Source organism: Lepidochelys kempii, chromosome 1 (genome assembly GCF_965140285.1).
Source record: "Lepidochelys kempii isolate rLepKem1 chromosome 1, rLepKem1.hap1, whole genome shotgun sequence".
Taxonomy (NCBI): domain Eukaryota; kingdom Metazoa; phylum Chordata; order Testudines; family Cheloniidae; genus Lepidochelys; species Lepidochelys kempii.
In genome coordinates, this window is record NC_136380.1 from 258,845,891 (window position 1) to 258,860,336 (window position 14,446).

A 14,446-nucleotide genomic window follows, 5' to 3' on the forward strand; every position below is an offset into this window, starting at 1 on the left:
AGAGGGCAGAGCTCAGGATATGGCAAGCAGTGAGATGCAGGCCCTTGCCTGCCCATTGTCTTCTGATGAAAATGTAAGAGTCTTCCTTTCACCAGGCCAAATTAGTCATTGCCATAGCGACAACAGCCTTAATCTCCTTCAGAGATGCAGACTGAACAGAGATGTGGTTTTGCACTCCTATCTCTGCCCCCCAAAACCGATTTTTGGCAAGGAAGTCGTTGGCTAGCATGGTACGGCACGAGAAAAGGAGAGCAGGCAGCCACAACCAGCATGGGCTAGAGAAAGGAAACACATACTGGGGGAAGGGGAGAAGAAACTACGGGGGAGCCAGATGAACATGAAAGCTCTACATAGGCTCGGTTCACACGTGATGATCTGAATGACAAGCACCCACTTACACTGGATGAGGCAAGTCCATTTGAGGCTTCTGTGTAATGAGCTAGGTGGTATCATCCAGTTCCAGGGTACACTTGTTGCACCACACAGTTTCCAGTGGCAGGGGTTAAAACAAACCCTGTGACACACAAGCCCCTGGGGAAGGATGGGTTAGAGTGCTGTAAAGAGACTTGGAGTACTCACTCGATAGATTTCCCTCTGATCTCAGACATGATGGAGCTCTCCCCCCCAAGGTACTCATAGCAGAGGCTGAGGAAGTTGTAGATTACGAAGGCTGCAAAGACAGATTAACCAGATCAAAATCTGACACTCACTGAATGGGGACAAGCAGCTGGGGTGCAGGGGAGAAGCAAAGCCAGCAGCAATGACGTTCTGTTTTTACAGGGTGCACTCCTCCTCCTGCTTCAGCAGTTACACAACAATCTGCGTCAAAACCCAGCATGGGCACCCAGGCTAATGCCCCTACTCGTCCCCAGAAAGTGCCATGGGACCTTTAGCCACCATCCCTCTGGTCAAGACCTCTGTTTTATATCTCCTCCAAGACCGGGATAGCTCAGTGGTTTGAGCACTGGCCTGCTAAACCCAAGGTTGTGAGTTCAATCCTTGAGGGGCCATTTAGGGATCTGGGGCAAAAATTGGGGATTGGTCCTGCTTTGAGCAGGGGGTTGGACTAGATGATCTCCTGAGGTCCCTTCCAACCCTCATATTCTATGAGATGCCATTCCCAGACTTGCAGCGCTCCCTCGCACTATTCTGGGGCATGAGCCTAGTACTCACTCACATGGAAAAGCATCCCTAATGAATCATCCATCTCACTTCTTTCCGCACCTTCCATTCACCTGGCTCTCAGGCACCCCTGCCCAGCCTGACTTCTCCATTGCTGCTAGAGCTGGGTGCCTGGCCAGCAGCCGCCAGACTCTCTGCTCTGCCGTCAGAGCTGGGCAGCCAGAGAGCAGCAGCTGCTACGGGGTGGCTACAGAGGGGTAAGTCAAATTTTGGGGGTGGCTATAGCCCCCCACATTCCCCCTCAGCACCGCCCCATAAATGACTGGTAGGGACTTTCATTTATCATAGATAATGTAATAAATAAATACATGACAACCATTTAGCAATGCACATGGTTAGCCTACGTTAACCTGTTCTCATTCCCTTATTCTAGTCCTCCCACCTCTCTACTACTGTTACAGCCACTCTTGTATCCTGATTTAAATTAGACTGTGAGCTCCCTGGGGCAGGGTCTGTCCTACTCTATGTTTGTACAGCACCTAGCACAATGGGGCCCAAATCCTGACTGAATTACGGTAACATCAACTTGCCCTGAACAAATAATAAACTCAGGAGAGAGACACTGTACCCAAGGAATTTCAAGACAAGAACAAAACAAAATCAAATGCATAAAGCCAAGAATCTGACCTCAGCAAGGAGCTGGATACCAGACATCAAGGAGGTTATCCCACTTGAAAAGACATCCATGATCGGAGACAGCTCATGGACTTTTACCTCCTCTGGGCCCTTGTAATCACCCAACTATGCCCTTACACAAAGGGATACACAGATCCCATGAGGAAACACCCCCCAAAGATCTAACAAAAGGATTAGACACAACGGAAGCACTTCCAGACATTTCTAGCACAACAGAATAGCACAGTGCATAAATGGCCATGATCTACTTGCTTCTATTTATACAATAAGGCAAACTTGTATTCCACCTGTAATCCTGGTTATTGAACAGGCCCATTGATTATATTTGGGTATTGGTATCAATGAAATATTAAAAAGACACAACACAAAAAACATTTATTAAAAAAACCTGTGGTAAATTACCTGGTCTGCAAACTTCCTGCATCTTCCTTAACTTTAGGCCTATGGAGGCAGCTCTCAGCTGCTGGGGGAGGAGAAGCTTAGCTTCTCATATTGTTCTCCAGTGGTGCCCTCCACTACTCTCCGATGCAATCACTGCAACACCAGCTGCCCATTCAACAGCGCTGGGCAGGAGATGAAATCAGAGGGAGAAGAATGGGGACATTTGCCCCCACTCTCCCCCTACATTCCCCAAAAGAAACAAGTGCTAATTATTAAAGATGGCTGCGCTAGAATAACAGCGCTTCCCCTCCTAGCTCATATTTGCCTTTGTCATCAAAAGTGCTTATTACACATCACCACAAAAGAACACAAACTCTTATGTCACAGACTGAGGCCCCAGATTTCATGTGTGTGGAGGCAGGATAAAAGAGCAGGACCAAAAAAGTATACCCCACCCGCCAAAAGACATACCACAGAGAACCACCCACGATTGGTACAACACAGATTTGAAGTTTAGTTATGGATTTTTTAATTCGTTACTATTTTTATTGTTTTCAAGTGGAGCTATTCCCCAAGAGTAAAAATCTCCACTGAAAGCGAGAAAGATATCCCTCCCGTCCTCTCCAATCTCCTGCTTTTCCTAGGCATAGTTTTGAAATTGTTCAGAGAATAGACGGGGGCAAGGGACGCACCTCCACACAGCACAACAAGTGGGCCAAGCAGGTGAACTTTAGAATGCAGGCTGACCCCTTGAGCAGATGTTGTGATGTTTGCAAACTCCCTAGGCAAGGCCGAGGGGTAAATAACCGTTGCTAGGAGAAGAGTTTCTCAGAGCAGCAGGCTTCCTGCTAGGCCTTTACACACAAACACAGGGAGAGCAGGGGAGAGAAAAAGTGGCCTCTGGATTGTGTGCATGAGTTTGCCATCTGCTATTGCATCTCAGTGCATTGTCACTGGTCCCTTGAGCAGATTAACTTGTTGACACACTCAGGGGCCTCTCTCCCAGAAACACAGATCTCACTAACAACAAACCCTACAAACAAGGAGCAGTTTAGTCAGGACAGACAGACAGACAAACACACACAATAATAGTGATCCAACACGATATTCTGCCACAGTGTAACACAGGATGCTGTTGGGGGCAGGGGGGAGAGGCTCCTTTTTTGAATGGGGTGAGGGGGCAGATTTTAGGAGAAGTGTTTATTTCAGAGACTGACCGTTTCTTTCTCATATGCCCCAAGGGTGAGTTTTCCTTTGCTAGCCAGGTGGGTCACATCCTTAGAAAAGTGCAATAACTAACCGATACTAATCCTCACTCCTTTCTGCCAGTGGGATCCTAAAGCACATTCCAGCTCTCTCACATACCAGGACCACAGTGGCGACTGTAGTGGAATGCAGCAGCCATTCTGTGCCAGGGAAACGATGCAAACAGTTACCGGATAGGAAGAGAGTAAGTAACATTGCCAACAGAAACTGCCATGGGGATTTAGGGGCCACATGAGGAGGGGCAGCATACAATTGGCCTGCCTGAAGTCTGCTCGGGTGTTTGGGAGACCTTTGGGACCTTTAACATCGATGGGTGTTCAGACCTTCGGCTTTACACCTCCTCTGAAAGAATGAATACAAGTCTGCCACGTGAGAAAATCTCTTCAGAAGCTGCATGTCTTTCTAAACCTATCCTAGGGGAATCCCAATATACCCTGCCACTCCTATAGCAGCCAGGAAGACAGAAGACCTTGTTCCCCAGTCACTAAGCCAGGCTTCAAACCATGGATCTAGTTCGATATCAGAACAAATCATAGACATATGACAGAGGTACGCCCTCCACACTTCCTGTCCACATGCAGGACCAGTCCCTGCACTCCAGCCTGCAGCAGAAAAACCCCATACTCCGCCATCCCCGCCTTACCTTCGTAGCAGTCCCGGACAGTGCCAAAGTAAACATAGTACTGGTCATTGGTGAAGAAAAGGAGGCTGAGCCATGAGTCGAAGGCATAAATGGGCACAATGAAGAGGATCCGGACGATGTAGCGCTGCTCATTGGGGCAGCTGTAACAGCGCAGATGCATGTAGATCTGAATGGGGGAAGATGGAGAACAGGGTCAGTGACAATCAAACAGAGGAAAGGGTGGGACTGGATGGCAGCGGGGGACCGAGAATGGAACACAGAACTCCTCACTGGAGCAGGTGATCTAACGCAGCCTTATGACGGCAGGAATAAAAAATTGTTTCTTTCTTATGGTCACTCGCAGTGGCCTGTGTGAAGTGAATTGGGGGCTGCAGTCCAGTTTCTAATGATATGGGATTAAATTCATTTTTATTATTTTTTGCTAATTACTACCAAGTGTGGCCTCATGTTCTCTTGTTCATACTTAATTCCCAGATAGCAGAATCTTGGGATGGACTATCTCCTTTCAGGCACTTAAGATTCCCAACCCTGCAACCTCCTCTTTTCCTCAACCATACAGAACTGAGCACATCAGGCTGTCACCATGGTTAAGGCCCTCTTTCCTCAGAGCAGTTTTATATACTTTCCCATGACTTTTTCCATGAAAGAACCCCAGAAAATTCATTCATATATGTTTTAAGTAGATGGATAAGCCCCAAACCCCACTGCCTGCTGGCAAGAGTCATACTACTGCTTTAACAGTAAAGCCATAAAATGCCAGCCTCCTGCCCTCCTACCAGAGCAGTACATCTCACAGCTCTGAAATTGGACTCTCTTCTGAGCAATAAAGTCAAAAAACGTGTGCAGCCCGATAACCAATAGAACTGCAAATTTTCTACTCACCCAGGAACATGGGCTGAGACAACTATGATGTCACAATCCTACCCACTCCCTCCAAAAATCAGGGCGCTCATTAATCATCTCAAAATTAAACTGTCATACCCTTAAAAAATTTCTTCCCCAGAATATCCATCTTCTAACAACAAAGTTCACCTTTACCAAAAAATACACACCGGGAACACTGAATTTGTCAACTTGAAATATACAATCAACCTTCCTTAATGGCCAGGACAATTAAAGGACTCCAGGCAAAAGCCTGCATAAAGAAAGAGGCCTGACAGCAAGTCCTGATGGTCAGCGGACACAGGTTTGGTTGAACCAGCAGGGAACATGTTCTCCAGAGGCAAAGTCTTTTACATGTAGTTTTAATTTACACAACAAAAAACAGAACACACAACCAACCGGCGTGATTTTTAATTCTTACAATCCAGTTACACTCCTTCAAATTCCTCTCCTCCCATTCCATATCTCACCCTCTCCAATGTGGCTCCCACCCCTTGCACTCAACTGAAACTGATCTCACCAAAGTTTTTAATGACCTCTTCCTAGCCAAAGCTCAAAATGCATCCTCATTCTCCTTGACCTGTCAGGCACCTTCAACACAGTCAACCACACTCTTCTTGAAATCATGTCCCTTCCTTGGCCCCCGTGACTGTCCTCTCCTGGTTCTCATCCTACCTCTCTAATTGTTCCTTCAGTGTCTCCTCCTCATCCCTCCTTCCAGCTTTCTGTAAGGGTTCCACAGGACTTTGTCCTTGTTCCCATCTCTTCTCCCTTTATACCTTGTCTATAAGCAATCTCAACCAGAAACTCAAACTGAACTACCACTTTCATGCAGCTGATTCATAGATCTACCTCTCTACTCCAGACCTGTCTCCTTCTGTCCAATCAAAAATCTCAGCCTCTCTCTCTGACCTCTCCTCATGGATGACTAGCTGCCAGTTCAAACTCAACAGGGCTAAAAGAGAGTTTTTCATCTTCACCCCCAATCCCTCCTTGCTACCTCCTTTTTGGATGATTGCAGACACCACTACCATGCTGCCCATAACTTGGGTGTCTGTCATCTTTGACTCAGACCAACACCCTCACATCCAGGCTATTTCTAAATCATGCAGATTCTTTCTGCATAACATCTCAGATACGGCCTTTCCTATCTGTCCACATGGCTAAAACTCCTCCACGTTCTCATCACCTCATATCTCAATTACCGCAACACCCTTTTCTCTGGCCTTGACAAATGTAATCTTCCCCATTCATCATGCTGCTGCAAAGATCATTTTCCTAGCTCGTCACTTGGACCACGTCACCTGTCTCCTTGAATCCCTTCCCTGGCTCCCTCTTTTCTACCATATCAAACCATATGCAATTTGCATTCACTTTTGAGGCTCATTTATGACCTAACCCCACCCCACCTATCATCTTTCATTCAGTATCAAAAGGTAAGCTCTCACCTCCAGCCCCCACTTGTTAAATTCTGAAACAAGCACCTTCGTGGCTCTGTGCCTCTCACACTTGGCAGAAGCTGGCCATGAACATTCACAAAGCTACCTTGTTATCCACCTTCAAATCCTTCCTCAAAACTCTCCTCTGCTATGACACCTATCAAATACTTGATGGTGAGGAAGCTGGTGTGCTAAAACCACTGCCTGTCATACTGACCAACATTGTCTCATTGTTTCTTGTACTCCCGTCTCTCATCTTATACTTAGATTGTCAGCTCCTTGGGGCAAGGACCATCTCTTTGTTTGCACAGCACCTGGCACAATGGGGTCCTGGTCCAGGGCTGGGGCTCCTAGGCGCTATGATAATACAAATGATACATAATACCTACCCACCCCCAGGGATACTGAGTGTCACAGTTCAAGTGACTCCAGGTTTCCCTCTCAAAGTTACAGGGATGTCCCTAGAGCCTTTCACTGTGTGCACAATCACAAGACCACATCAGGCAGGGAATGCCATATGGCAGACCAATGACACATTTAATCCAGTCCCCTGCCTCTCACATTTAGCAACACTGGATTCTGAAGAGCAGCAATTCTCAAACTGGGGATCCCTGAGGATACCCCAGGGGGTCTGCAGGCCTCACTGATCAACTCTTTCCCCTCCCTCCACTCCTCCCGCTCCCTCCCAGTGCCTCCTGCATGCTAAAAGTCCGGTGGCACAGCGGGGCTAAGGCAGGCTCCCTACCTGCCCCAGCTCCGTGACATTCCCAGAAACGGCTGGCACATCCCTGTGGGGCAAGGGGTCTTCGCACACTGCCCCTGCCCCAAGTGCCAACTGTGCAGCTCCCATTGGCCACGAACTGCTGCCAATGGGAGCTGCGGGGATGGTACCTGCGGGCAGGGGCAACGCGCGGAGACTCCTTGATCTGCTGCCCACCTAGGAGCCTCTGTCAGAGAGATGTCCTGGTGGGTTTCGGGAGTTGCCCGAGGTAAGCGCCACCTGGCTGGAGCCCACACTCATCACCACCTCCTGCACCCCAACCCCCTGCCCCAGCCCAGAGCCCACACCCAAACTCCCACCCAGAGCCTGCACCCCAACTCTCTCCCACAGCCCACCCCCAAATTCCTTCCCAGAGACTGCACCCGCTCCTGTACCCCAACCCTCTGCCCCAGCCTGGTGAAAGTGAATGAGAGTGGGGGAGAGTGAGACACAGAAGAAGGGGGGGATGGAGTGAGAGGGGATGGGGCCCCAAAGAAGGGCTGGGGCCTCAGGGAAGGGGGCATGGCAAGGGCTGAGTGAGGGCGAGGGGTGGCGCGCTGGGGATCCTCAAATTTTTTTTAATCCAAATAGGGTTCCTCAGGTTGCTAAAAAGTTTGAGAACCGCTGTGGTAGAGAACAGCAGAAAACCCTAGCTGTGCAACGCTATACCAGGGAGAAGAATTTTTCCCTACTCCCAGCAGGTGATCAATGCGCACCCTGAAGCAGGAGGATGATAGCACTTATTGTTCCCTAAGCTAGTGGCACTACAGGTCTTACTCTTATTCATCAGTGACTAATCTCTTTTCAAACCCCCCTAGACTATTTGCCTCTGCAATACACTGTCATTTTCCAACTCCTACTCAGCTCTCTGGAATCCAACAAGACAGAGGTACGGAACACAGGTTGATACATTTCAGGGCATGTATTTCCCACTGTGTTACAGTCCACATGATGATTACATTAGAGAAGAGGATGTTGGATTGGACTTGTGCTGACACCCAGAGAATACTGAATGAGATAGGGTGGCCAGGCGTTGCCCCAGAAAGAAAAGGAGAAAAAGCAAAACAAACATTTCCTGCTACTCCTTTCCGTAGCAGAATTCAGCTAGTGGAATTCACTGGCACGGAAGGTCATCAAGGCAGGTACTGTAGGCTGGATGATTTAAAACAATAAATAGCTGATCATTTAATGAACTAACAGCTGACATAACTATAAAATGGCCAGCTAAGAATAGAGAGTAATTAAGCCTCATAAATCATGGCACAATCTCATCACCTACATACCCTGCCCTGTGATGGGATGTGAACCCCACACTGGCCCTGCAAAAGAGCTGAGTTGGACCCAACCAGCTAATTAGGCATCAAAGGAGGGGGGAGCGTTAGGCTGGAGGCAGCTAATTAGAGAGAAGCTCACCTGTGAGAGACAGGCAGCGTTCTTCCAAAAGACAGGAAAATGGAGACAGAAAGAGCAGTAGGCTACATCACTTTCTGGGAGATGTGTTTGAGTAGCTGCAGAGTTGCCTACAATTACTCCCTGGGAGGAGAAAGTGAAGAGACTGCCAAACCCAGAGGAGTGGGGAGGGCAAGGAGGTAAAGAAGTAGCTCAGGGAATGGACCTTGGCTGCTGGGTAGAGGGTCCCTGAGCAGGAACCTGGAGTAGAGAGTGGGCTGGGGTTTCCTGCCAGCCACTGCAGTAGTGGTACTGTGAGGCAGTGAAGCAGAAGACTGCCTAAGCCTGCTGGAAAGCAGGAACCTTGATGCACTCCACTTGTAGAGGGGAAACCACAATCGTGACCTGACTGGAGGGCTGAGTCAGGAAGAGGACAGCTGTGGCTCCTGGGAGCGAGAGAGGAGCTGAAGAGGAGAAATGGATGGGGGTGTAACAGCTGGAAGGGCCTGACTGAGCTAATCTCCAGAAATTCCAGGAGGTGACAGTATCCAGTGGTGAGCAGAGCCCACTATCACATGCCCCCACCTCCACTTGCAGCACTACTCAAAAGGCCAAGTGTATTCTTGAGGGGGAGGTGGGTGTTCACATGCCTCTGAAAGAACAGGTGTGATGGATTTGGAGCAGCTCTGTAATAACTTACGAAGACCATATGGTGGTCTGGTAATTGGGGTGTTTTCTGTGTGATTATATTGGTTTAACACAATAGAGGCTGTCAGAAAAACAGGCAGGAAGGAAAACAGCAGCTTGGGATAAGCCACCTCTCTGCAAACACTTAAATTGTTAAGGGACAATGGCAGACTACTTGCTTTGACGATTTTGGCTCCTCTCCAGGTAGCCATATAAAACAGGCCTTTTCCTCTCCTGATTCAAGCCAGCAAAACACAGATTGATAGGACTCTAGCAGGTTTAAAAAGGAACACTCGAGAGGGCAGGATTTTGTCCGGCGTCTTAGTCTGTTTCTTCTGAAAAACTGTTGTAGGTGTCTGAAGAAGTGTGGTTTGCAGGAGGTGGCAGGCCAGTAGGTAAGAGATGCATGAAGACTGTTTAAATCCTTGTTCTCTAAATTCCTTTTTCTGTTAAACTAAACAATACCTTCACTTTAAGAAGCTGACTGGTCACAGACTCTCCAAGTGAAGAACTGCAGGTGCCAGAACTCCATCAGACCTCCTAGGCAATAATGGTAAGGAGAACCTTTGGCCTAAGAGTAGGAGAGTTGCAGAATTCCTCTCCGGAACGGGTAAGGCATGAAGGGGTGCACTCAGAGACCAGAAGGGGGACAGATTTGCAGCTATCCCAGTAACTGTGACGACAGGTATTAGCTGCTGCCAAAGGCAGGATACCAGACTGACTGAGCTAATGGCCTTACCTGATACAGCTATCCCCTTGTGCCTCTGCTAATGAGAGCCAGGCAGAAAGGTGCTTGATCCTTTATAATGCCCTCCCTCTCCTCACCTGCCAGTACCCTGGGGCTCCTTGCTAGGCAAAGTTTGATTATTACAAGCCTGAAGACAAAGGGAAAGATGTGACATTGTGTAAGCAGCTAGCTGGCCACTACAATCTTAGGCACAGAATGGTGCCATCTGCACCAAGCCTCAGACTCACATGTTTCTCTTCCCCAAACACACACAAACACTGCTCCTCTCCAGGGAGGTGGAGTTCTGTTTCTCCTGATGCTTCCTCCCTATATATTCGCCTACTCTCAGGGAACAGAGCTGATCATTAAGCAACAAGGAGTAAACCTCTCCACAACTCATACTGCCCTTCTACCAAACCCCTGGATCCACCTGAAGCAAAAGAACCCCTCAAACATTCCCTTGGTACAGTTTTGTGCAGTACTGAGCACAGCTCCCTTTATTGAGTTATAGGTGGTGAATAACTTGCTAGGGTGACCAGACAACAAGTGTGAAAAGTTAGGGGTGGAGGGTAATAGGAGCCTATATAAGAAAAAGACCCTAAAAATCAGGACTGTCCCTACAGAATTGGGACATCTGGTCACCCTACCCCTCTCCAAGATGCAAAATTAGCTCACACTGCAACTCCTCAAAGTGGAGGGGTGAGAGTCATAAGCTGAGCCAGTGACAACAGCAGGAATGATTCTAACAAACCCGCACAGCTGGCAGAGACACCCCTCACACCATGTGTATTCACCCAGTTTGGGGGAGGGGGGTAGACGGTTACAGGGATCAAACACCAAGAGATTCTTACCTGATGGCAGGTGATGAGCAAAGCTGTCCACACAAAGAAACCTGAGATGGCCTGAGCAGCAGTGGTCATTAGGAATATCGGCTGCTCCATAGCCGTGGGGCTGCCATCATCAGACATCCAGGAGAAGTTTGGGGCTGCAACTGGGGTGGTGGCAGTGGAACCCAGCTCGGGCGCTGACATGACTCCAGTCACCACTATCATTGTGCCTTTTGGGAAGCGGTTCCACCTGGGTTAATACAGAGCCGCCTCCAAGCTGAGCCCTGTCAAACCCAAAGGGGAGATACAAAAAGGCAGATTAATCTCAACCAAATGGATGCAAAGGTAAGAACATTCTGCATTTATACCATGCCTTTCACGTGGGATTTTAGAATGCTGTCCAAATAGAACTCGGTTAAGCATTCATAGCACCCTGTGAGCTGGTTAGGTAAGGACACAAGGATCACTCTCACCCACCTGTGAAACACAGCCACCTCTAAGGTGAAACCCAGCAGTTATTTAACAGCACAACACCACCACCCTCCTCCTACAAAGCAGCTTAGGCAGGAAGTGAAGAATACTGCATCCATCGGGCACTACAGAGGAATTCAGGTAGGCAGAATTTAAATTACCCAGGTTGGAATGTGGCCTGGACACCCCAGTTTAACACCCACCCTTTAGAGAGGTGTCTGAGTCCTTTTACAGGGAATGGCCAGAGCCTTAGATTTACATCTGAAACAACACCACAAGCAGCCCAATATGTAGTAATGCAGAGGGGAACTTGTTCAGCACCAGCTCCAAAGGCAAGTGTCCTTTATTAATTACCAACACCACTTGGGGTGTGTGTACACATGCCAAATGCACATACTCCTAGGGTCACATTGCTAAGGCCACACTGCTTCCAAATCAGAGACTTGCATGTGTGACCAATAATGTTCCTGATGTAACCTATGGCAATAATTCTACCTGCTTTCTTCCCACTTTGCAAGGAGAAGGAAAACAAGGTAAGTTGGGGGAACTTTTAATTAGTTTATTCATGAATATAGGTCACCAACATTTGCAGGAACTTTAATTTATTAATCTCTCTAATGAAATGCACCGACCACTGGCTGAGAAGAAAATGTAGTACATGGATCTGCAGAAGGGCTAGAATTTTTTTTTTCCCCCCCTTCTTCCGGTTGCTGCACTTTTTCTGACACATTCCCCTTCTGGGCTGAAATTTTCTATGCTTCGTCTCTGCCCAAGGATTTTTTTTTTTTTTTTAAAAGGGAAAAACAGTTCAGCTATTTTTGAGCATGAGAACATACTGTGTGATTATGCCCATTTATTAAAAAAAGAAATTCTTATTACTTGTTCAAACAACCCTGCAGGAAAAAATGGCCAAAGGTTTGAACACAAACTTGAATGGAAGCTGTCCTCATTAAGCAGCAGGGCCGTTGCTGATTCTGGAGGAAACTGGTTTCGATTTGACAGTGTTCTAAGCCTTTGATAAGCCCATATGAAGACAAGCAATAAATATTTCTACAAAGCTCATAAGGTGCCTATCTAGAAAGGGTTCACAGCAGATGGTTAACTCTGTGAAAAGTCCCATCAGCCATGATATTGCAAATCTGGAGGGACAGAAGGGGCAAGTACTTCTGCAGATGTGAAGGGGTTGAACGAGGGCTCCTGCACACCAGTGCAGTCTACGCTAGGAAACTTGTACCAAAAAACTCCTACCCTAGTTAACACTGATGCAGCTGCACCAGCATTAGCAACACTGGGAATCCTAGTACAGATAAGGTTTTAATCCCCCTCCCCCCCAGCCTTTTAAAAGCCCCATGTCTCCTGCAGGGATCAAGTTTAACCATAATGGTACTAAAAACCATATTGGCAGCCTTAACCACATCCATGCTAGGGATTCCAACATTGCGGCTAACACAAGCTCAGCTGTGTCAGCATTAGCAGTGTGGAAGTTCAGACATTCACCTAGTGTAAAAGGACAACTGCAAAATGAACTAGGACCACAATAAGAACTGCTGCCACCCCTACAGACCTTAAGCCATGCAAGTGTTGAGGGAGGGTCTGTGGACCTCATAAGTTGTGAAGTAGGGATCCTTGTTCCAATGCACCTCATGGGCTCTGCAGATGAGGAAGATGCTAAGCACCCTTCCAACCTACAGCACTCCTAAAGGGCATGGGACTGGCTCTCCATTGTGGACCTTGAGGCATGCAGGAATGGGGGCAGGGGTTTCTATTATCTTACCAAACACAGAACCATTCTGTGATCTGCAACACACTACTTACAATTTTTTGCAAGCCAGCAGAAGTTCAAAGGCCTGGAAAGTGAAAATTCTCCTTTTGATTTCTCTTCCCCCCCCCCAGCCCGCCCTTCTGTAAGGGGGGAGGGAACGGAGTGTTTTCCTCAAATTTCCTATTATAACAGAATATAAAGGTTGTATAGTTAAGCACTCAAAAGTCAGGAAAATGCTCCAGTTGAGGCTGTATGTGCAATCTTAATACTGCCCCCTTGTGATTATACATTACAGCACAGTCTAATTATGATTAGCTACTATTTTTCAAATTGCATTTTGTAATCCTTTTTTCCCTACAGCTTTAAACACATGTAACATTTTGGAGTAGTATGTTCTACTGTGTAGACTAGAGTCCAGGAAAGTCATTTATATGAAAAGTGTGCAGTAAGTTTGAGAACTGACTACAGATTAAGAAATAGTACAATGTTGATTGCACATGTAGGTCCCAAATTTGCAGGTAAATTAGCTTCACAGCTAACTTTATCTCTACTGAAATGCACCAAAGGCAGGCTGTGCTGCTGGTTGAGAAGAAAACATAGCGTATGGATCTTGAAAAATTAACAGAATACATAATTTAGAGGGAAGAAGTTTATCCTAACTTAGTAAAGGTATAGAGGATTGTTACAATGACATTAGCATGAATAGAAAAGAATGAGAAAACCACTATCAGTCTGACGCACATATTTGCTTGTAGCAAAAATTGATTACATTGTGTTTGAGAAGTAGGAGGTGATCATGTAATTCAAGACTTAATTGTAATGTATACATGAGGGGGCAATCTTAACTTTGGAACTACTTCCAAAGTCTGCTCACTCTTCTGCTCTTCTCTGCCCATCCTTCTGTAACTCTCAATCACTCTGGGGTGAAGGGGGGCAGATCTGCTCTTGTATATTCTGGTCCACCTATCAGGAATTCTCCCCCATTTCCTGCCTCCGAGTCACTTCCCCTCTTTAAATTTCACCATAAAATCTTCTCTGTTTTCAATTCACAGCTACACTCTCCCTGGAAAGTGTCTTTGCAATACAATGCATGATGAACACTATAGAAAAATATGTACATTTCCTGGTGAATGGAAAATCCAATTTCTTTAACAAGAATTCATCTAGGTGGATGTGTGGGCCTCAGTCTAACAGGGATGTAATCTATAATTCCTAACCCTCATACAGGATTCTTCAGACAACTGCTCTGAGACTCACTGCCACGTAACTATCTAGGAAATCTCTCAAGCAGCACAAGGGGGGGGGGGGGAAGGAGTAGGATGTTCTCTCCTGGACACCATTGCCCTCTACCCACTAATGTATTCTTTACAATGGGATAGGAACCATTTCACTTC

The 14,446-nt window shown here is 47.1% G+C and overlaps 1 protein-coding gene across 3 annotated transcripts in view; it reads right to left on the reverse strand.

The window, feature by feature from the left end:
* TMEM184B (transmembrane protein 184B) overlaps nucleotides 1-14,446 on the reverse strand; it is a 41,717-nt gene that overhangs the window by 11,945 nt on the left and 15,326 nt on the right. For all 3 annotated transcript variants that reach the window (XM_073326299.1, XM_073326278.1, XM_073326289.1), the window contains 4 exons: nucleotides 13,106-13,232; nucleotides 10,844-11,103; nucleotides 4,109-4,274; nucleotides 580-670 (listed from right to left, as the gene is read on the reverse strand). In XM_073326299.1, coding sequence (XP_073182400.1) covers nucleotides 580-670; nucleotides 4,109-4,274; nucleotides 10,844-11,044 — 458 coding nt within the window. In that variant the 5' untranslated portion in view covers nucleotides 11,045-11,103; nucleotides 13,106-13,232. The remainder of the gene's footprint in view (nucleotides 1-579; nucleotides 671-4,108; nucleotides 4,275-10,843; nucleotides 11,104-13,105; nucleotides 13,233-14,446) is intronic.